The following is a 23,771-nucleotide window of genomic DNA, read 5'->3' as shown; positions in this document are numbered from 1 at the left end:
CTAAGCTACTGGCACCAGTCTGCAGTGAAACCCAAGCTTGGTAGGACTGGTCTTCCCAGCCCACCCTACATCACTGGAGATAAGCCAGGACGTCCACGGCATTTGTCACTAGGCACTGGGTGATAGAGTGTGAAGTCCACTCAACCTGATGGGAAACAGCTGGGGAAGGAGGACAGTAGGAAAGAAAATGCTAGGTAACATTCTAGGCCCTTAACATATTAATTTTTTCTTTACACCAACTCTGTAAGGAAGATTTTTTTTTTTTTAAATCAGGCTCAGAAAAATTCAACAACTTGTTTCAAGACATAAAGTGAAAATCTGGCAGACGTGTGAGTCAGACTGACTTCAAAGCCAACCATGACATATTCAACAGAGACAAAAGTTCAATAGAAAAACCTAACATCCTGTCTATTAAGAGTTGTGAAAACATAGGTGAGTACCAGAAAGAGGCACAAATGGGCCACAAAGGGCTAAACTAAAAATAAAAACTCTCTTAAAACTTAATTACTCAAAAAGAAAACTTTGTACAGAATAATATTTATTTTTATTGCACATAGTTCTATAAAGTTTGATTATGGGGCTTTCAAGTCCACAGAAAAACTAGATGAAACAGCTTTAATAAGAGGGAGACAGAATGTCTTTAGCAAGAAGCTGATAACAGTGAAGAATGCTTTGAAAAAATAATCACTATTCAGAGAACTCATTTCAAAGATTCACTGATTGAAGGCTACTTAATGTGTGGGCAAACTCCTCTACGTGGACCACATATAAGGAAACACAATTTCATATATATTTTAGCAACATGATCTTTAAAAATATATAACTAAGTAATTTACCATGTCTGCTTATAGAGACATAGTTTTCTGATTTTTGTTGTTCAAAATATGGTTCCTTTCCTTCTTACATTGTGAACATGCTACAAGGAACGCAGTATTACAGCACAAAATAACTGTACTGATCCTAAGACATCAAGAGGACACCGTTCCAGATTGTACCCTACAATCTCCACCTCCTGGTATTCATACTCCTACACTGCACCGGGGCTAGTCTTTGTGACTAACAGCATCCATCACAACTGATCCTATCCACTTCCAAGATTAGATTATAAAAGATTGTGGCTTCTGTGTTGGGCTCTTCCTGTGCCGAGCTGGATGCCATGTCATAAGGACACTCGGGCAATCTGTGGAGGGGTGTTCTATAGTGAGAAACTGAGGTACTGGGCCAATAGTGAGGACCTGAAGTCAGAGCCAGCCAACAACCATGTGAATAAATTGAGCTCAGAAGTGATTCCTCCCCACAACCACCTCCCTCCCCACTCCATCCTTCCACACAGCAGCCCAGCCAACCACTTGGTTACTGGGTTACAGCCTCATGAGAGACCGTGAGCCAGAACTATCCAGCTAAGCTGCTCCTGGATTCATCCTCCTCAGAAAACTGTGCAAAATAGTTAATGTTCATAGGTTGGCTGCTTGAAAGTGCTAAGTTTGGGGGTCATTTGTTATGCAGCTGCCTTTCTAGGAACTGAAATCTGAGCTGAGGCAGGAATAAAAGGGAGCAGCAATGAAATCTCAGGGAAGAACTTTCCTGAAGGAGAGCACAGCAGGTATAAAGACTCTGAGACAGGAGTGAGCTTGGGGGGCCATGGAGACAGCTAAAAGGCCCACGCAGCTGGAATCTTGATGGTAAATTAAAACAAGTGAGTTAAAATTTTCCCCAAAGAGGATGGGAAATAACGGTACCCAATTAATATTCTACAAAGAATAATCTTTGCAAAGTATTCGGCTACTCTGTGGGAAGTAAGGGTGGAAGCAGGAAAATCAGGTAGGAGCCTACTGCCACTGGTCAAGAGATTACGGTACATCAGGCTAGGAAGCTAGAAATAGAAATATGTGCAGATTGGTAAGTTTCAGGATATACAACTTGAAAGTAGAGTCAACACAACTATTAGTATATGAAAAATAGCTATGTAGCCTAAGCATGCCAGTAGATTCCGGTTTTTGAGTGACCAGAATAACATCAGAATAGACCAAGAAAGAGGGGAAATTAGATATGATCTACTGAGACATAACTCAAAATTCAAAAAGTAATTTTAGGTGTGGTAGCTACAAATCATAACCTCTTATAGTTAAGTGCTGGGGGGGGAGGCGCTAGAAAAAAAAAGCTTTTTCCTTTATAAAAGAATTAAGCAGGAGAAATATTCTATTTGGTGTCTGTTCTGATTGGTGCCAACCAGACTGTTTTGTTTTTTTTAAAAAAGTGTTTAAGTAATGAACTAGCAACGTAAAATAAATAAAGTAAGTAAATAAGTAATAAAACAGAGACAAGGAAACCAAAGCCAGATTTTCTTCCCACATCAACATATTTCCAAAGGAACAAGTTAATGAGAAGAAGTATTTACTTAAGTTAGAGAACAAACACTACACTGGTAGCTGGCTGACTTCACTGGTTTCACCTATGAGGTCTTAACAAGAATCTACATGTTCTTACGCTGAAAATTTTCTGAGCAGGCATTGTTCACAAAAAGTACATAAATGAACTTGGCAGAGAAAAAAAACAAAACAAAACTACCTCTTCCCACTGCTTCTTCTATTCTATGCACCAAAAGCAGGCTAGGACAACTCACAGGAAATATCCAATTCCAAATCAAAGCCAGACTTGCGTACCTAGGGACCCGCCTTCAGCTTCCCATGTTTAGTAGAAATGTCTGATATTCTCAAGTTAAGCCATGAAGAATCATACTTTAAAAGGAGAAAGTATAAACAAATTACTACTAGGATTCTCTTACTAGAGAAGGCTCATAATAACTTACTATCTTACTAAAGAAGCCACACACACACACACACACACACACACATACAATCACACATACAAACACACAATCTCACATTAAAAGGAAGGAATTAATAAATGTACAACTTGAAAAGTAAGGGTGTTTTAAAGAAATGCCTAAAATCAGATGAGTTAAAAAAACAACAACAGACTGGTAAAAAATAGGCAGGATATCTGCCTCTACCAATTTTCCAGTTTCCACCCCCACCCCCGCCCCAGGCTTTAAGTAAAAACATATAGAGTTGCCATAGAGGGTACTATAACTTTCAAATAAATACTAATGGAAAAAAATTTTTCATTTAATCTCAGTGACTATACAATAGTTTTTCTAAAAAGCAAAGTATTATATATGTCCACAAGAAGTCTACCCCAAATTTTAAATGCCTAAAACCATCCATGGGTCCATGTTCTAAGTTGTTGTAGGTTTTTTTTTATTTTACCCACATAAGTTTTTATATAAAAATAAATCCTACGTTTTGTCACATCTACTTTTGCTGCTAACATCAGCACCATGAACGTTGAAATACTTTGATGGAGAAGTTCTACTTATTGTTACTGAAAGAGCAGAGTCATAATTCTATCTCTTGATACCAGCGCCTATATAATAAAATTTATATCCCAACAAAGTCTCTGGACAGTAGGTGCTTCAGGAAAAGTTTGTTGAATAAAAGAACGTTTACTTATTGCCTTTTGTTTACAATTTATGCTAAGTGCTTGTTCATAATAAACTCATACCCTTTGCCAAGACAATACAAACATGGCTAACATCTTATGTCAATCTTTTTAAAAGTGTCTATCAAATCACTGTAAAATGATTCTTCAAGTAAAATTAGCTTTCTTCTTTTATCTCCCAGGGTACTAATTTTGAAAGTGACTAAGATAGATGGGGCTGTACTTCCAAATTCTTCACCCCTCACACACCCACACCCTGTCACTCATGCTATTGTGTTTCCTGTTGTGGGCAGAGTATCCTTCTGCATCCCAACCCATTAATGTTGGGACTAACAACATGACTACTAGGCCAGTTGGATGTAGACAAAAATGACAGTGAGCCAGTCCCAAGGCAAGGCTTTAAGAGGTGGCGCATGATAGCACTCGCCCTCTTGTGCTCCTTCTCAGAGTGGACTCTGAGAAGGGCCCCCTCAGGTAGATGAAATCCTCTTGGCACTGGTCATAGAGAGGAGGCATTCGGAGTCTGCCTGACACTGAAAACCTGTTTGCTATACCTCAGTCCAGACAAGTTAAGCCCAGACTAGACCAGTCCATAATGGCCAAGACACAGCCAACTGCAGACTGTGAACATGAATATGTTTATTACTGTAAGCCACTGAAATTTTGAAAATTGTTACAAAGCAATAACTAATATATTGATGCTATGTATCTTTGTAAGGCTACTCATGTAACATTAATTGCATCAAATCACATCTTCTTGATTTACCTGTCCTAAACTAACAGTAATTTCTTTAGCTATCCTCTATTTTAGAAAACAGAATCAGAAATATTTTCAATAAAGGGTTTTTTTAAAGAAAAAGTTACACACAAAAAGACATTCATTCTATAACTAAAGTCTGATTTCCAGAAATAAACTATAATATTGAATAAGCCATATTTAAAGAAACCCAAGTTATAATTTTGTCACCTCAGATGTTTCTACAATTTACCTACCAGTCCTCCAAGTGAACTAAAAGTAAAGCACCTCCTTAAATATCTGATATAATGCAAAGCCACTTGTCTGATTTTTTTGAGCAGTTTCTAAATAGCTTCCCTTCAAAACTTCACAGGTGTGAACTATCTAGTGCTGGGAGGGGGAATTAGTAAAATTCTTGAATTAAGGAAGAATTCAAAAAGTATAATTTTAATTGATTTATTGGAGTGACATTGGTAATAAAATTGCATAGGCTTCAGGTATACAATTCTGTAATACATCCTCTGTATATTATATTGTGTGTTCACCTCTCTAAGCCAAGTTTCCTTCCATCACTATTTATCCTCCCTATACCCCCTTCTACCTCCGCCAATCCCTGCTTTCCCTTTGGTAATCACCATGGTATTGTCTATTCTGTGAGTTTTTCTTTTTTTGGCTTAATTCTTTCACCTTTTTACCCATTCCCACAGCCCCCTTCCCTCTGAGAGCTGTCAGTCTGTTCTCTATATTGCTTTAGAGCACTAATGCTTTTAGGGCCTGCCTGAATCTACAGATAAGAACCATCCATTAATTCTTTGGCTAGGAAGCTATCTTTCCTCCTTATGTTCCTAAATATTTAGAAATCTGTTCATGTAAAAAGGGATAAAATTTTATTTACACAAATATTTTATTAGTTAGTGTTTTCTAGCATAATTTGTATGAAGACAAACTGTAGCCTAACACAAGTTCAATTATCACAGGTTTGAAGGCAATATTTAGAGCTTTTCATGGATCAATTCCAAGAACACCTTGCCCCTTTTGCCATTTATATACAATAAAGCAAAACTATGCTGTGAAATGTACTGTGTATCAACAAATTGCCGAGCATGAGTCACTACAGGTAATTCTTATTTTCACTATTGTTCATTTAAGCTAGCAGCTCAGAATTTAAACTCACACAATTGTAACTGAGAAGAGCTCTCAAGGCTAGCTTAAGCACCACCAGGTGCTGCGTTCACTCCATAATTTTCCTCCTGAGTACTCAGTTATACTCTGGATCCCAAACCAGGGGGATCGGGAACATGTTTCAGGAAATAAATTTAGCAAAAGGCAGTAACTGAACCTGCTGTAATTTCTTTTAAAATAGATAAATTGATTACTTTAAAAATTACCACTTTTTTCATACAAATGGAAAAATAATGTATCAAATGAGCACGAATGACGGTGGAGAGAAGAGACAAGTGAGCTCATATCTGGGCAGGCCTTAGGGCAGCTTATCATTGGCTGAACAATGATACCAATGCTTGTGTTTTGCAAATGCTCTCAAAACAGTCCTTAAATTGTATTATCTTACTCAAAATAGTCATCAAGAAACTGCTAATCCTTGAAACACACACACACACACACAAACAAAACAACAGGCATTGACATTACCCAAATGTCCATCAATAGAATGGATAAATTGTGATGGACTTACACAATAGCATATTAATGGAAACTAATAATTTATGCATGTAACAGCTTGGGTGAATCTCAAAAACAATGTTAAGCAAAAGAAGCCAGACACAAGAGTATACATTATTTGACTTCCTTTATGTAAAGTGCAAAAACAGGCAAGATTAATCAATGGTGATTGTTTTTAGGAGGTGGGGGCAGTGACTGAAGTGGTTCAAGGGAACTTCAAGGTGCTGGTATTGTTATGTGAATTGATCAGGTTGCTGGTGCACAAATGTTTTCAAAAATCATCAAGCTGTATAGTTACAATTTGTGCACTTCTATGTATATATGTTACAATTCATAGTTCAATAACTAAAATGTCAAAAAAAGGGAAATATTAGAGTTGACTGGGCTATTCTCATACCCAGTGTTTTGTTTGTGAAGTTTTTGATTCCTTCTTATCTTGTCAAATATAAGACTACAATATATTAGCTCTAAAAGTAATTTTGTCTAGTTTTGAGGCTACAATATGTAACTAATTTTAGACTACATATCTTATACATCTGTCCCAAAATCAAATACAATATTATTTTAATGGTATTAAAAATTAAAAGTAGTCATATGTATCATGAATATTAATTTTATTTTTAAAATTACTTGTATTATATAAGAGTTGATAATTCACAAAGCTGAATGTTCTTTTACACAAAAGCACTTCTGTATCATATACCACATAAAAATGAGGAAAACTAAATTCCTGCAGGAGTTTGTGAGATTATATACTATAATGAAAATGTTTTGAGAATTAGAAGAAAAGTTGGGTAACACTTTAGTCATGGAGAAAAAATATGGTTATAACTGTGGGTATCTGCCGAAAAACATCACACCTGCCACCAGCAATCTGTGGGCTCTGCCAGGTCAGGACTGTCCAACAGAAGCGCACTGTGAATCACCTGTGTAATTTTTAAATTTCTAGCAGTTGCAAATTTTTAAAAAGTAGAAAGTATCTGTACACTGTAATCCACTCATTATATCTATTGCAAGACAACAGTTAACGGAAATGTAGTGTCACCAAAACAATAACGTTGTGTTGGACAGAAAAATATTTTACAATACTTCTGTTTTAATTTTTAAATTTAAATTAATTAAAATTTAAAATTCAGTTCCTCAATCACACTAGCTGCATTGTGAGTGCTTTTGCCACACATGGCCAAGGCTACACTGGAAAGCACAGATGTCGAGTCATTCTATCTTTCTGAGGCTCGCTTTCTTCATTGATAAACCACAGAAGCTAATCAAGATAAAGAATCCCCAGTTAGAATTTTTGCCAACTGAAGCCCACATGTTCCGTTCAAAATGTGAGCCATTCACGATGCAGGAATGCAGCTCAGTGTCCAGGGATCTTATGACTTCAAAGTAGGGAATCGGATGTTTACATAAAATATCGTTTTCCTTGTAGACAACTACTGTGAAATTTTTCAGAGTGCTCTGTAGGCCAAACCAAAACATAACCATATGCTGCTCTTTGCAGCCTGGGTTCTACAAACATTCTCTCCCGCTCCACCAATCTATGATTTATTTAGGAGTGATCTGACTTCTACATCTGGAAACTAAAAATCACAGCTGGAGAATCAGTTGAGTGGTGAGGTTCAAAGTCACCTCTAGAGTCAGGATGAAGCCACAGTTGCTATCAGGAGGTGACAGCCTGTGGTGAAAATAGCCGGAGCTTAAGCCCTGTCTATACCCCAGCATGCATAGGAGTCCAAAAAAAATCACCCCAAGGTAAAGAACCACCCAAACCCCTATTTTTGGATCAAGGACAATGTGCCACAGAGATAGGATGGAAAGGGTGGGAAGCCAAGTTCACAACAGTGACTACTAGTCTAATACATTGGAACCCAATCTCCATGGAGCCTTCCAGGATCCTCCAGGGCATGTGCGATCCAAAAAGGAACAAGGTAAACATGCTATTGATGTAAAAAGCTGTTGAGGTGAAGCAGGAAGGAGTAACTTGAGCAGCCATCAGCACCTTCCTTAGACACAGAGATGGGCAGAGGTGGGGGCTGGCAGGTAGCCTCCCAGGAGACCAGTTCTCTAATCCAGGTGAGTCACCACCTGGGAATATTTACTGTATGACAGAATCTGTAAAGGACTGAGCTCTCTCCATGAGGCAAAGTCAGAAAGAAACTCTGTTTTGTGATTACTGTTAAAACCTCATTATAGTGAGTTCCAGGGCAAGGGAGCCTTGGAAACTGAGGATTAGTCAGGGCCCTGAGTTAGGATTCCAGCAATGTGAGCATCAATACCAAGTGTGTCACTGGCTGGCTGTGGGACATCCGTTTCCCCCAATTTAAACTGGTCACAATATGGCATATTTTGCTTTATTCTATAACATAGTATAGTTTTCAGGGGGGAAAATGCTATCATGAATATAAAGCAACTTGGAAAGTATAAATTTCTCATGTAATTGCCAGGCACTTTTTACTATTCATGAAGCAATTACTAATGGAGTCTAAGGAATGCAACTATTAAATGCCATTTAGGTCCCTAATTAGGGTTCTTCTAATTTAAGGGGGTGGAGTGGGTTAGAGCTTTAAGGGAATAGTAATGACTATTGCTACCCCATTACAAACCCAACTACTTTCACGGATTCATGGGATAGGACCAGGGGAGGTCAAATTCCAAGGTGGACTTAAAAATACCTCAGAAAGAGGAATTTGCCGTGAAGCAGTGTGGTTCTTAACCTTTTCAGGTCACTGAGGCTTTGAGAATCTGATAAAAGCTATGGCTTCTGTCTTAGAAGATGGCACATATACAAAAGTGACATATTTTCAGGAAGTTCATGGACCCCCATGGATCCCAAATAGAAAATGCCTCCCTAAAGGAAGAGAAGGTCAGAGACAAGACCCACAATGTGGTCTTAGGAAAGAGTTGTAGAAACAGCTGGAGGCCAAAAATACAACAAAGCAGTCTTTCTTTAAAGGTGCAGCCTGTACTCAAAGTGTTGCTACTGTGGGACCACAGATGAAGATTTCTAAGGGTGTACTCACAAATACCATCATTCTAGCTAACTCTTGGTTGCTGCTTCCTTGGACAGTTTCAACAGAAAAGAGCTTCCTTTAACTCAGTCCATTTGGACCCTAATCAGTCCAGGGAATAAAAGATATATTAAAAAAACAAAATTTTAACCTGTAAATCTCCGTAAGAATCACACTGCACATTAGCACTACAGTGTGGAACATGGAGGGAAATTTGCCCTTTTGGTTTTGGGGACAGAGAACAGAGACCACACATCACAGAGACTTATGGTATCCACATGATTAACACCAAGAGAAGTCCACAGTAACATAAAGTGACAATGGATATCATGGCAGTAACCTGGCACCCACACAGATAGGAGTGGGGCAGAGAGACAATCACTGATTCAACAGAAATTCAACAGTCACTTCTCACTGACAAGAACAGAATTCTTTCTTAATTGTTGAATGGAATATGGTCTCAAACCTTTTGACAAAATATTCTCTATCCAATTCCCAATCTCTTATTGAAATATGTTTAGGCCAGTCAAAAGGAAAATAGAAATATTTATCTCATGTATTTCTAATTACTAAAATATGTTTAGAAGAGTGAGGTCATACCATGAATTTGGAATTACAATTGTTCAGAAAACATTTAATGACTTTTTCATAATATGCTTTTATGCTCTACTTTTATTTTATCAATATCACAAAAGAATACTCATAAACTGCAATATTTTAAACTTGACTTTCAAAGTAGGGATGAATGAACAAGTTGAAATTGTCATTCCATTCACACTTTCTTTAAATAAAAGATTTTGTTATCGCCCTGACCGGTTTGGCTCAGTGGATAGAGCGTCGGCCTGCAGACTGAAAGGTCCCAGGTTCAATTCCAGTCAAGGGCATGTACCTTGGCTGTGGGCAGCTGATCAATGTTTCTCTCTCATCGATGTTTCTAACTCTCTGTAAAAAATCAATAAAATATATTTTTTTAAAAAAAGATTTTGTTATCCAAGACCAGTAAAACTCTATAAAAATTATCTTCTGGCCCTAACTGGTTTGGCTCAGTGGAAAGAGCATCAGCCTGTGAACTGAAAAGTCCCAGGTTCGATTCTGGTCAAGGGCATGTACCTTGGTTGCAGGTACATCCCCAGTAGGAGGTGTGCAGGAGGCAGCTCATTGATGTTTCTCTCTCATCGATTTTTCTAACTCTCTATCCCTCTCCCTTCCTCTCTGTAAAAAAAATAAAATAAAATATATTTTTAAAAAACTATCTTCGGACTATTCAATAGTAAGGTCTTCACCAGGGACCGCAGTCTATAAAGTCAGAAGGAACATTCAGAAACATGTGAAAATACTACTAACACACTGCACTGCATCTCCATCTACTTGCCAATGAAATACAGTCCTTTGCAGCAGTGGGAAATTTTCACATTTTGTCAATGGATTTTGAAACTCCCCAAGGACATGACACCTTCCACTTTGGTATTTCTCTTGACAGCCTACAGGTTGGGATTGTACTTCAGAAAGTTACCTGGACCCCTCTTTTCATCATAATTCTTCCAGATAAGATGCTTTAGACAATTTCCTCCTGGAGGCCATGATTTCAAATGCCACTTCTTACTTCAAATTAAATGGTAAATCACATTTTAGTATGTAGCAAAACATTTTTTCAAAAGCATTAGGTTGCATAATCCAAGACAACGATTTACAACAGTGGCCTGGTACATTGAAAGTGTCCGATAAATGTTAGCTTGTGAGGACTTTGGTAATGATAAAACAGTGATGCTTTATCTCTTTCAAAATGACTAGGTTATTAAAATACTTTCCCTTTCGGAGGGGAGTAAGAGATCAACCGAAGGACTTGTATGCATCCATATAACCATAACTAATGGACATAAGACACTGGGGGGTAAGGGAGGGCAGGGGCTTGTTAAGGGCGCGGGGGAAAAAAGGACACTTATGTAATACCCTTTGTAATACTTTTAGCGAAAAATAAAAATTAAAAAAAAAAAATAAATAAATAAATAATAATAATAAAATACCTTCCCTTTCATCTTGGGTCCTCATGTTCTAAGTTCCCAGTTGGTGCTATGGAAAGTCCTACGAAAAGGCCCAGATGAGCAGGGTTGAAAGCAGGCCTTCTGAGGCCTGCCAACAACATTGTAAACTCTGAAACAGATTCTTCAATCCCAGTTGAGTTTTGAGAAGATTTCAACCCTAATTCGAAGCTTCATCATGTGACATTCACGACAGATCTTGGGACAATCACCCAGCTAAGCCCAATTTCCTTTCCCATAGGCAGTGGTTCTCAACCTTCTGGCCCTTTAAATACAGTTCCTCATGTTGTGCCCCAACCATAAAATTATTTTTGTTGCTACTTCATAACTGTAATGTTGCTACTGTTATGAATCGTCATGTAAATATCTGATATGCAGGATGGTCTTAGGTGACCCCTGTGAAAGGGTCGTTCGACTGCCAAAGGGGTCGCAACCCACAGGTTGAGAACCGCTGCCATAGGGATTGTAAGATAACATTTGTTGTTGTTTTTTTTGTTTTTTTTTTAAAATATATTTTAATGATTTTTTAACAGAGAGGAAGGGAGAGAGATAGAGAGTTAGAAACATCGATGAGAGAGAAACATCGACCAGCTGCCTCCTGCACATCTCCCACTGGAGATGTGCCCGCAACCCAGGTACATGCCCTTGACCGGAATCGAACCCGGGACCCTTCAGTCCGCAGGCCGACGCTCTATCCACTGAGCCAAGCCGGTTTCGGCAACATTTGTTGTTTTAAGGAAATTTAGTTTGGGGATGATCTGCTGTGCAACGGGGTAGCTAATACAGATTTTGGAAGTGAAGTGCTGTCGTAACCAGTGTCTCAAAGGTGGGAGCAGCACTGGGACTGTGTCGAGGGCCTTACGAGGGGTGCGAGTAGAGGATAAGGTGCCTTGAGCACAGTGTCCACAGAATTCTGGCTCTGAAAGGGTTGCCAGTAAAGGCGTAAATGAAAGTGAAGGAAATTTTATTGGAAGCTGGAACTTCTGTTGTGGCAGAAGGCTTCCCAATACCCACACTTCCATATAGGTACATGACCTGCAGTCGCTTGCAGGTATATGAGATGTAAAAAATGAACTGGGTGGTTTACCTAAGATTTCCCAGCAAAATGCTGAAGATGCTACCTGGTTTCTTGTTGTTACTCACAGTAAACTGTGAGAAGGAAGGACTGCTAAACAGAAAGGAGGCAGGACTTGTTGGTTTTGAGCATTCTCAGCCTCCCTAGACTACAAACAAGGCTAAAATTAAGAAATAGCTTCCAAGCAAAAATCAATTCCAGGGAACTGTCAGAAAAAAAAAAAAGAACATGATCTAAAGATGAGATGGAGAGTGTGGCTTTTGAAATCCTTGTTAAGAGCTTGGAAATGTGGTGTCTCAGAGAGTGATTCAGCCAGACCCACAGGAAAAGTTTAAGGCTGTGACTCGCAGGTCCTTCCAATAGGCCTTTGGGAAGATAAAGGGCGTTGTCTCTCCTTAGTCTCAGCAGAAGCCCAAGGCAGAGAAGGATTTACCTTCAAGAAATATGTGGGTGTGGTTTTTGTCTAACAGAGTAAGCACCAACGAGTTTCACAGAAGACCCACAAAAGTTTTGAGAGCATTTTATCAGCAGAAACTGCCAGTTTGGACTGAAAGGGACAGAGACAGTACTAGATGCAAAAGGGCCATAGATCCCAAAAGTTCTACCGGCAGGAAGGAGGCTGAGAAAACTCAGAAACGGGCACATAACACCTTCCATGAAAAAGGAAGGATGATTCAGAGAGTGGAACCAATAGCCAAAACAGAAGAATAAACAGTCATGGAAAATTATTCCCAGGCCTGAAAACCTATGCAAGGACCATGTATTTGCCCAGCTGGATTTCGGAATTGCGATGAACCAGTGAGTCCTACATACCTTGGATTTTCTGCTTTGATGAACAAGACTATGGAGGCATCTTAACGCCTGCCCCCCCCCACCCCCTGTTGTACGTTGGTTGTTTCAAGGTCAGAATACGTGACACCTTAGTTTCATAGGCTTGCAGATGAAGAGGAACTTACTGGAAAAACTAAACCCCAGGAGCTTCACCCACACCCAGATCAAACTTAGATGACTTCTGGATTTTGAGCTGATGCTCACCTAGATAGCAAAGAGAATTTATTTTTCATCTTCTAATAAAAGAGATGTGTGACAAATGTACAATTTAACATGTTTTATAGCATCAAACCTTTAAAAAGGATATGAAGTCCTTTTAAATATCCCCTTGAAATGTTTTTTAATAGGTTAAGACAGTGGTCATCGAACTCATTAGTCAACAGAGCCAAATATCAACAGTACAACGATTGAAATTTCTTTTGAGAGCCAAATTTTTTAAACTTAAACTATATAGGTAGGTACATTGTTATTAACTTAATTAGGGTACTCCTAAGGCTTAGGAAGAGCCACACTCAAGGGGCCAAAGAGCCGCATGTGGCTCGAGAGCCGCAGTTTCCCGACCACAGGGTTAAGAGATTGATATGATAGAAATTATAGATTCATATTATTAAATCTTAACAATGTAAAACTTGGTAAACTGTTCTACACTAACCAAACTAGATAATCAAGTAATTATCAGCTACTCAATTTTAATGTATGTTTAGGATATTGATAGTATAGCATCAAGCTATTTTCCAGAGCATCCAAGCAATGTCTAAGCTCTCTGAAATATCTTAATTTGTAGATTTTTGTTTGTTTGTAACAAAAACTCTACATAAAGGGGTTTAAATCGGATGCAAAATGGGAAAAATTGATGTTTATCTCTCTTAAAATAATTATAGATTGTTCTTAAATTCACTTACTCTCAAAGGAAAGGAAATGGTGTCATTCAAATGTTCTATAATGCCTTACTCAGAATGACAGCGTATCTGTTACTTTTCTATTCACTATCATATTGTGACATTTTATATACGAAAAGTTGTGAAAGCAATATATATATTTTTAAATGTCATACAGTTATAAAGAGCAATTTATTTCATGCCCACGTCCCTCCAGGCGATGAGCCTAGTTAGTGAGGCTTATTAGTGAAGGGCAATGACTGACATGTCCTCTGGATAAGCACTCCCAGGCCAATAAAAGCAAAGAACACAAATATGCCATTCAGAGAGACACGGCATTGTTAGAAATAGCAACGCCCACTTCTGTCCTGACGGAGTGGGTGCTGCTGGTCTGTCCAGAGAGAGCAGAGCACTGTGCGGAGCGCCACGTTGTACTGGAGGGCAGGATACACGGGCTCTGTGCTTAGCTTGAGACACATGGTAAGTGACTCATGAGCTTCAGGACTGTCTTCTTCACTGTAAGATGCAGTGTTCGTATCAGACTTGAAGAGCTGATGCATTCCTAACCTTCAGGCAGGTACTCCCAACATGAGTTCTTACTTCAGGCACAGAAAACCTGTACTTTTCTCCCTACAATACACTTCTAAACAGGAAACTTTATGCTACTACATTATAAATGAAAAATCTGACTTGCATGGCACTCATGGATGGTAACTGTAAAAGTTAAGTGCAATAAAACAATTATTAAATTCTAGCTATCAGGCTGTTGGCTCCCTGAAATCTGCTCTCTTTGAAAAAAACAAATGAGCAACTCTATCTAGGGTAGAGGTTCTAGAATCAAATTGAGAGTTTCTACTTGATTTGTCAAGAACACACCGAAAGGCAATTCAAAAGGGCGGGTTTTTTTTTAATTATATGATTTGATGTTATTTTATGTGGCATCTGCATGCCGCCTAAAATCAACTCAGTATCACCCAAAATCATCTTTCATAACAGAAACAAAAGTCCTACACTCTGGAAATCAAATAATCACACCAGTTACCTCTGATCTAAATTTTATCTTGAATCCTCATATGACTCATCTAACCTACTTTCTCAAAACCAGTAATACTGTCATGAGACACTAAGATAATTTTTTAGGTCAATGGTGTACTGAGAAAAGAACATGAGCTAGGAAGTCACATTAGGGTTCTAAGCTGTTTCGTTGGATTTGACCTTGATACTGGCAAGTTCACCTCTCTGAGCCTCAGATTGCTCATTCACATTAAAGTGCTTGTGTCACTGTTAAATGAGAAAAAGCCTGTTCCTGAACACGGTAGACAATCAATAAATGCTATGTACTTAAAATAATTTAATTCCTTCAAATAAATTTTTAAAATTCTATCTTAATGAAGTCACTTCAAATAACAGTAGCTTAGGAGGACAATATAGTTTGCCATTTTATAATAAAGTTACATTACATATAAAACTTTCACTCCTAACAAAGCCAAAACCCCACAAACCACTGAATGGCAAAAGAAGTAAAAACATTTTGTCCTGAATGATAAAATAACAATATTTAGTGGTCACAATGAAAACAGCAACTCTTACTTGCAACCATGTAAAGTGTTTTCAGATCTTTTTCTTCCCCCCAAAAGGGTCAAAACAATAGGAAAGACAGAACGATTTTCAACCGGTGTGCCACAAGAATTTTTAAAACATGCAATACCTGTGGCTTAGTTGGCTGGGCGTGTCCCTTGCACCAAAAGATTGCCAGTTCAATTCCAGGTGAGGGCTCAATCCCTGGTAGGGAACTTGCGGGAGCCAGCCAATCAATGTTTTTCTCTCTCTCTCTCCCTTCCTCTTTCTCTAAAAAGTAATATTAATATTTAAAAATAAACACACAATACCTCACTATTATTTAGTCAGGGGCACAGACCACTTTTCCCTTAGATTGTCAAATAAAAAACTGACAACAGCCAACACAATAATAGCCTCCCAGTGTGAAAATCAAAATTGTACCTATTTTTTTTTGTCAAACTGACAAAAAATATAATATTTTTTTGGTGTGCAGCAGAATTTTAGTAATCAGTTTATATGCGCCATGAGATGAAAAAGGTTGAAAATTGCTGTACTAGATATAGCAAACGATGGCCAAATAACCAGCGTGATACTAATCCAGCAACAGTAGCCTTTCCTTATGGGTCTAAACCAGCCGTGGGCAAACTACGGCCCGCGGGCCGGATGTGGCCCGTTTGAAATGAATAAAACTAAAAAAAAAAAAAAAAAAGACCGTACCCTTTTATGTAATGATGTTTACTTTGAATTTATATTAGTTCACACAAACACTCCATCCATGCTTTTGTTCCGGCCCTCCGGTCCAGTTTAAGAACCCATTGTGGCCCTCGAGTCAAAAAGTTTGCCCATCCCTGGAACCTTTCCTTATTGATCACCCAATAATTGTCATTGCTATTCACTCCAGCATTCATGTTGTGCACTTTAAGTGTATTATTTCTAATCCATAAAAGTGTGCAAGACAGTCATTGTTATCCCCAATTAAATCTGAAGTTGAGAGAGGTCAAGGTCATTCTACTGGCAAACACCAGAAATGCATTCATACTGTATCTGATGCCAAACCCACTCTCCTTTCATTAATCCCTGTTTCTTTTCAGGACATAAAGAAGTGAGCAAGAATGTCTCAATGCCTGGAAAATCATAAACTGATGTCAGTCCCCTTTTTTCTCTCTCTCCCTTCTTCTGGTTTCTCTCAAATCCTTTGTATTTTGGTCCACGGCAGCTTCAGTCGTCACTTCCTCAACTCCAGTTCACTCGTTCCTAAAGTCACTGAAGCCTGGCCTTGTGCCTCCGTCCTATAAGAAACTGCATTTGGAACAGCAGGAGACATTTTTTTTTTTTAATTTCAAGGTAAGGTTTTCAGCCCACCTGGTACTTAAGCTAAAGGCTCACAGTAATGAGCAATTTTCTTACATTCTCTTACATGTCAACCTATAGCGGCATGTTCCCATTTACAGGGATAACTAAGGCAGACGCAATGTGTGGAATCAAGTATTTCTGCACATTATATATATTCAACAGAACACGTAATTGAGGACATTTTTCAAAAAGTGTCTAGAAGTTTTTCTCTTTTATTCAGGAAATGGATTTTAAGGCAGGGTTTTACGTTCAAAAACTACTGAGCCCAGAAAGTATTCCCGTTCTATTTTTTTTCAGCCTTGCCAAAGCAAGGCCTCCAAAACTTAGGTTGCTTCCCCCCCCCAAAAAACGGGAGAGAGAGAATCTGTTCTATTTTTTAAAATACAATAGAATTAAACAAAAATAGCTTGATAAATAACTCCTTTTAACTGCAAGGAAACTGTACTTCAGTGAAAATGTTTATTTACTAGAAACTAACTTTGCACTTGAAAATGCGTAAACCTATAACACACTGCCCACCCCTGTGGGTTTAAATTACTGAGGTCTGTGAACCATTCTAAGGTACATGAGGTTCCCCAACAGGCTACAGCTTTCTAAGCATCTCATGCTGGCTAACACTACTGATCCTTGCGATAACCTATTATAAGCACTACTAGAGGCCTAGTGCACGAAATCCGTGCACAGGTAGGGTCCCTAGGCCTGGCCAGCGATCAGGGCCGGCCCGGGCCTTCCTTCATTCCGCACCACCCCCTGGTGGTCAGTGCACATCATAGCGAGCAACTAAATTCCCAGTCTCCCGGTCAATCTCCCGATGGGACAATTTACATATTAGGCTTTTATATATAAAGATTATCCTGATTACCACATACAATGTAAACGAGCCACAGAGAAGTTAAGTAGCTTGCAGACGATCACACAGCTATTGGGGGTGGGAGCAAGAAATCAAATTCAAGCGCTGACTCCTCAGCTCTTATCCACTACACCAGAGGTCCTCAAACTTTTTAAACAGGGGGCCAGTTCACTGTCCCTCAGACATTCCACACATGCGCACTGCGGGCCCGGGACGAGTCGCCTGCTAAGCAGGACAGGCAGCGGTGGCAAAAACACCCGGCAGGCCGGATAAATGTTTTCGGCGGGCCACAGTTTTGAGGACCCCTGCACTACACTTAATTGCCCACTGTATATAAAGCCCATTCATTGGCAGAGAGAAAATACCACAAGGTCACAGACCTACTATTTACTGAGCACCTGCTATATTGCCCAGCACCAGGCACTGGAGATGAAAGAATATAAAAAGCCTGGCTCTGAGCTGAAAGAGACTTTTTCTTTTCTTTCTTTTTTTTTTTCTTTTCCTTTTTTAAGCAGATTCGGGGTAGGTTGAAAACAAAGTAACCAGTTACAATAAAATGTGTTCAGCCTCTGGCTAGCAGACCATCCTGCCCCTTAGGAGAACACAATGCAAAGGGCAACTAACTGAGAAAACAATATAACCTTAGAAACACTAAAGGCTTTTTATTTTAAATTGTTCCCCTACACGTACCTGGACTTATCTGGAACAGAAGCATAGAAAACATTATCTCAATCTTTCCTTGATGGCTTCAGGTCATCACTAGGAAGACCAAGAGCACTACAATAATGTCATATACAGTGTTTTAGGAATGAAGGACACTTTGCTCCTACTTTTTTGTTGTGGATTTTTAGAGAGAGGAAGGGAGGGAGGCAGAGAAGGAGGGAGAGAAAAACATTGATGTGAGAATGAGAAACATCAATAAGTTGCCTCCCATACACACCCCAACCAGGGATTGAATCTGAAAGCCGGGTATGTGCCCTGGTCAGGAATGGAACCTGCCACTTTTGGGTGTATGGGACAACACTCCGACCAACTGGGCCACATAGACCAGGGCTGCTCCTACTTTTAAAACATTTGAAGTTATATCTCACTCCCAGATCTTATTGCACAAGGTTATAGCCAACCTCTAGCAGTCACGCCCTCTCCCAATCTGAAATGACACAGAAGAGAGTTAATCAGTAACCATATTCCAAGTTTAAATTGTCAAGGAAAGCCCCTTTTCCAGAGTAAAGTACTCAGATTTATGACAGTTCACCTATTTTCTTCTATGTTCATTCATTTACGTACAATAAGAGGAGGTGGCTCACTAGGAAAACGAATCTTGTGAATTTCAAAAATTTTTACCCATGACAAACCTAGGAAGAGAGATAAAATACCTTACATCGAACAGGGACAGTGACTATAGTAACAACCTATCTTCAAGGAGCAGTCCCTACTATGTGCCAGGTATGCTACCAGCTTAATAGGGATTAATTATTTTACCCTCACCATACCCCTATGAAATATGTCATTCTAATCTCCAGTATATAAGAAAACTGAGGCCCACGTTCACATAAAAAGTTGCAGGACTAGAATTTGAATCACACGCTCAAGAAAAAGAAAGGAAAAAAAAAAGCCTTAAGTGTCTTTGCAGCCAAGCAGGTACACTAACTGTGTGAGGTGGCTCAGTGTTAAGATTATGGAGCTGTGGTTCTCAACTTGGCAGCACGTTGTAATAACCTGGGGAGACTGCCAGGGGAGCTCCACCCCCCCGGATTGTGATTTGATTGGTCTGGGAGCTGCCCAGGTAATTCTAATGGCCAGTCAAAACTGAGAACCATTGTGTGTGGACTCAGAGAATGGTGCATGGCCCACCTGAGAGGAGTTTAAAAATGTTTAAAAGGTTAAGGAAACACTGTGCTGGTCAAAGGTTGTAGGACTGCCTCTGCCAACAGTATGTAACCTCTGCCCCTCTCCTCAGCATCATTAAGGTACAGTATGGACGGCAGACAGATCAGTACATAGATAGGCTGGCAGACATACAGATTTCTATTTAGTGGGGAGAGGGTTGCCTAGTCTTGGGACGTCTCCCATGTACCCTACCATCTCCTACTTATGGAACTGTTCTACTATAAAATATACTAGATGTTAGAGGTAACCGCCTTTCAAAATAAACTCTGGTGTACAACCCATTCTTAAACTGAAGACATCCTAAATATGCTCACTTAACAAATGTTTACCTTCAGATTACAGGACCAAACTACATAAACATTTCAAGAGTCATATATATTTTTTAATGTATTTTTATTGATTTCAGAGAGGAAGGGAGAGAGAGAGATAGAAACAGCAATGATGAGAGAGAATCGATTGGCTGCCTCCTGCACGCCCTGACTGGGGGATCGAGCCCGCAACCCAGACATGTGCTCGGTTCATAGGTCGACGCTCAACCACTGAGCCATGCCGGCTGGGCTCAGGAGTCATACTTTTTATAGAAGGCCACTCATAATTAACGCTGATCTTAATCCAAGACAGATCAAGAGATCTCAGGAAACTAAACAAGTCTTGAGAATAGAGAGTTTAATGCCCTAAAAACAAATGCAGGTGGTACATAGCACTGCTGAGTAAAATGTCATTTGTCATTGGAAAAGGGAAGCAAACCTGCATACCATCAGAAAAGCTTCATTACCTGGCCTGCAGATGTGAAACCAAAATAAATGCTACAGAAGTCAATCGGGAATCCATTTTAAAAAGAATACACTGTAGCCTGCTTGGGAAACAATTCTTCATGCTTAATCATGTTATAATAGTTGCAGCACCACAACTCAAGAGGAAATGGCAAAAGAGTAAAATTAAGAAACGGACTTTAAGGCAAGTCATTCAAACTTAGCTACATCTTTTCTTCCGCAGCAAAGCAAATGTGCAGTTTAACTGTCTAGTGTTATCACTTTCGACCACTCCCCCCGCCACCACCAAAAGAAGGCATATAAAAGAAGAAGACATTGAAATTGATTTTCAAAGTGGAATGCTGCAAATAAAGGCCATGTCTCAGAAAGCAGGGTCTTGGTCAATGAATTTCAACATTGGCAGCTGAGGCAAATGCGCAACTTGGGGCAAAATATTTTGTTGCCGTTATGTGTTTGTTTTTTTTTCCAAAGCAGAGACTGGGAAGGGGAGCCCGAGAAAGCAGACTAATGTGCTTGGGATTAATGTCCTCACCACGGCTCAGGGTAATTTTATTAGTTGACTGAATGAATATATATGGACCCCCTCCTGAGTGTCAGGCACTGTGCAGTGCTGAGGATGCTGCTGATAGCACCTGCTCTCATGGGTCTCCTAAAGTAAGAGACCAAGGCAACCACTTCACAGAGTTCACCACACAAGCCCCTTCTGTAAACACCCAGCCCTGCCTTTGTACTATTAGACAGAAACATGTTCCCTTGGTCTAACTGCACTGAACTTCACAGGGAAGCCGCCGCCATCATCTAAATAAATAAGTGAATAAACATATACCCATACTTTGAATACCAACAGTATTCATGGATAAACATCCACAAATTAAAATAAATTTTAAGTTAAGACTGTACCAAAAATAGGTTTTCCTTTTGAAGTAAGCCCAGCTCACATATTTTCACTGTCTGTGGCTGTGTAGCTTCAGTAAGCTAAAAATACTTTCCCTTCTGCTAAGTTGGGAAGAGCAAAAAAGACCAAGCCATCGGCCGTGTATCATTTTCACTCATCTTAATTTTTTTTTTTACTAGAAAACACTCAAAATAGCTGAAGTAACGAAAAGGCATCTGTTTTATATTTGCATACAGACACACTGACAGATACATCTATTCGGCTCGTATCCTCACAGTAATATGAAATAAGCTATACGTGCCCTATCAGCAAAAGACGGTCAACATTTCACTACTCACAGCTTTTCATTATTATTTTGGTTGGAGAGAGGGCTGCATAAGTGTTGAAAACTAAACCAAGTGCAAGTAAAAGCTTTCAAAATACAGATACGCTACTTGGGCAAAGCATACAGGATGGTTATGCTCTTAAGAAGACAACTCGGTGGTTACTGTACAGTCACGCATCATTTATGTTTCTGAAATTTACATTAAGTGAGGTTTGAAAAGAGAAGGATAGAACTTTAAGTCTTTCTGCAGGTCTTGCTCATGTTGTCCTTGCTATGTCTGGTAAAGTGAAAACACTGTATTTCCCTTCTTGGACTTCTCAAAGCTAACTGTAAAACCACACACACACACACACACACACACACCTCTACCTCTGTGATAAACTAAATGTTACTCGGGAAAACAAACATTTTCCCCCGCAAAATCATACCTGCAGAATGGTAAACAGTAGTAGTGTGGACTTTTCCAATACCTCTAAAGTCCACCCTTCTAAGTTACCAGAAACTAGCCTTCCACGGGACTAGGCCATTAGTTTGAGCTGCTGGGTTATGGCTTAGTTTCCCTTGGGGAAAAAACAGGACAGTTTGAGAAACCTCTGCCAAACTCTCCATTTCTTGGGCTACTGACCACGTCAAACGAAAAGCAAGTGGCTAGATTAGAACCAGGGAACCATGCCCCTCTGGGATGGGCTGGCAGAGGGGGAGCGAGGGCTGCTGGCTTGCCTGCCCCGACAGCGCCGGGCCTTTGCTAAGCGCTGGAAGACAGGAGTCGGTGTGCGCCCGGCCGTCCAATGCCCAGCGGGTCCAGGGGACGGCGCTACCCATTTCAAAGGGAACCGCCTGGGGAACCCGGACGACGGGGATGTCATCTCCCCTGACACTCGGGGCTCAGCGACCCTGCAGGGCTCGCCTCCGATGTCCCCGCAGGTCAGAGGTGGCCCCCGCGATGCCAACGGCTCTCCAACGCCGCTTTCCCAGCCCGGGCGGAGGCGCGGGGCAAAGTTGGCCGCCGGCCGCGCGCGGGATCCCGTTAAGCGTACCTTGCAGCTGGGCGGACAGGGACTCCTGGTGCTGCTGGTACTTTTGCGCCACCGCCTCGGCTTTGCGCAGCTGCGTCTGCAGCTCGTAGTAGAGCATCGCGCCGTAGAGGAAGCCGAAGACCACGGTCAGCAGCAGCAGCGTCTGGAAGATCCGCTTCTGCTTTCGGGAGCACATCCCGTTGCCCATCGTCCCCGCCGGCCCTTCCTCCCGCCGCCCGAGCGAGCGCCTCAGCAGCGGCCGCTGCAGGAGGGGGCCGGGCGCAGCATGGGGAGGAGACGCGAGACACAAAAGCGGGGCCGCGGGGGAAGTGGCGCCCGCTCAGCCCCCACGCGCCGCGGGGCGCGCAGCCATGGACGCGGCCGGGGCGGCCGCCGCCAAACTTTTGCGAGGCTGGCTCTCCGCGGGTGCCGGGGCCCGCGAGGGGGCCCTCCGCATACTTCTGAGCGGGGTGCCCTGGCCGATCCCCGGGCGCGCCTGCCCTGTTTCCTGCTCCCCACTTTTTTGGCCCGGCTGCCCCCGGCGGCTGCGCTCGGAGTCCCGCCCTGGCCGCTCCCCGCCCCCTCGCGGCGGTTCCCACTGCGCGACTTTGTTGCCACCAAAAGGAGGGGGTGCGCGCCCAACAAAAGGAGCCGGGCTCCAGGCGGCGCCTCCGCGCGCGGCCCGCGGGATCTGGGGGACCCGAGGGGGCTGGGGGCTCGCCCCGGTTCGGGGGATGGCGGGCCGCTGTCACTGACGGGGCTGCGGAGCCTGGGCCGCCGCCGCCTCCCACCCAACTTACGTGTCACCCGCAGCCCCGCTAGTCTGGCCAACGGGATTCCCGGAGGAAGTCCCACTCGGGCTCCCCGCTCATTGGGCCCGTCCGAGCTGCACCTCCCTCCCTTCGGGAAGGCAGTGCCGGGCTCGATTGGACGCCCGCTTTGTCCGTCCGACCCCAGGGCCGCGCCTTCCCTCCCACGGCGGGGCAGCGAGGGGCTGGTGGGCAGCGAGGCCGCTTGGCGCCAGGGTGCGCCCACGTGGAGCGCGGGTGGGTGGGGAGAGGCGGCGGAGCCCGGGGCTGGAGGGTTGGGGTGCGCCGCGGACGTGTCCTGGCCTGAAACTGGGTGCGGTCCGGTGCGCACGTGTGTGAGTGTGCATGTGAGTGAGTGTGAGATCCAGCGCTCAAAGTCTATAAATGCAGAGAGTGGAGGAGAGCCACTACACTCCATCGAGTGTCCTTTCTTTCTTTTCCCATCCAGGGGGTAGATGCGATAGACACAAGGGGTAGCTACATTGTCAGCACAGTCTTCTTGGTGGAACAGGAGATGCCAAGCTGAGGTTTGCCCCATCCAGTGTTACC

The 23,771-nt window shown here is 41.5% G+C and overlaps 1 protein-coding gene across 5 annotated transcripts in view; it reads right to left on the bottom strand.

Moving 5' to 3' along the window:
* Positions 1 to 23,280, bottom strand: part of GOLIM4 (golgi integral membrane protein 4) — a 75,442-nt gene extending 52,162 nt beyond the window's left edge. For 2 of the 5 annotated variants that reach the window (XM_070406858.1, XM_070406861.1), the window contains exon 1: positions 22,435 to 23,264. In XM_070406858.1, coding sequence (XP_070262959.1) covers positions 22,435 to 22,621 — 187 coding nt within the window. In that variant the 5' untranslated portion in view covers positions 22,622 to 23,264. Of the gene's footprint in view, positions 1 to 22,434 lie in introns of all 5 variants that reach the window. The other 3 variants (XM_070406860.1, XM_070406859.1, XM_070406862.1) reach the window with 3 other exon arrangements.
* Positions 23,281 to 23,771: the final 491 nt, after the last annotated feature.

Source organism: Myotis yumanensis, unplaced genomic scaffold (genome assembly GCF_028538775.1).
Source record: "Myotis yumanensis isolate MYYU_CA2020_CCGP unplaced genomic scaffold, mMyoYum1.0.hap1 SCAF_2, whole genome shotgun sequence".
Classification (NCBI taxonomy): domain Eukaryota; kingdom Metazoa; phylum Chordata; class Mammalia; order Chiroptera; family Vespertilionidae; genus Myotis; species Myotis yumanensis.
Note: the sequence above shows the minus strand (reverse complement) of the source record. Positions and strands in the feature narration are given on the sequence as shown.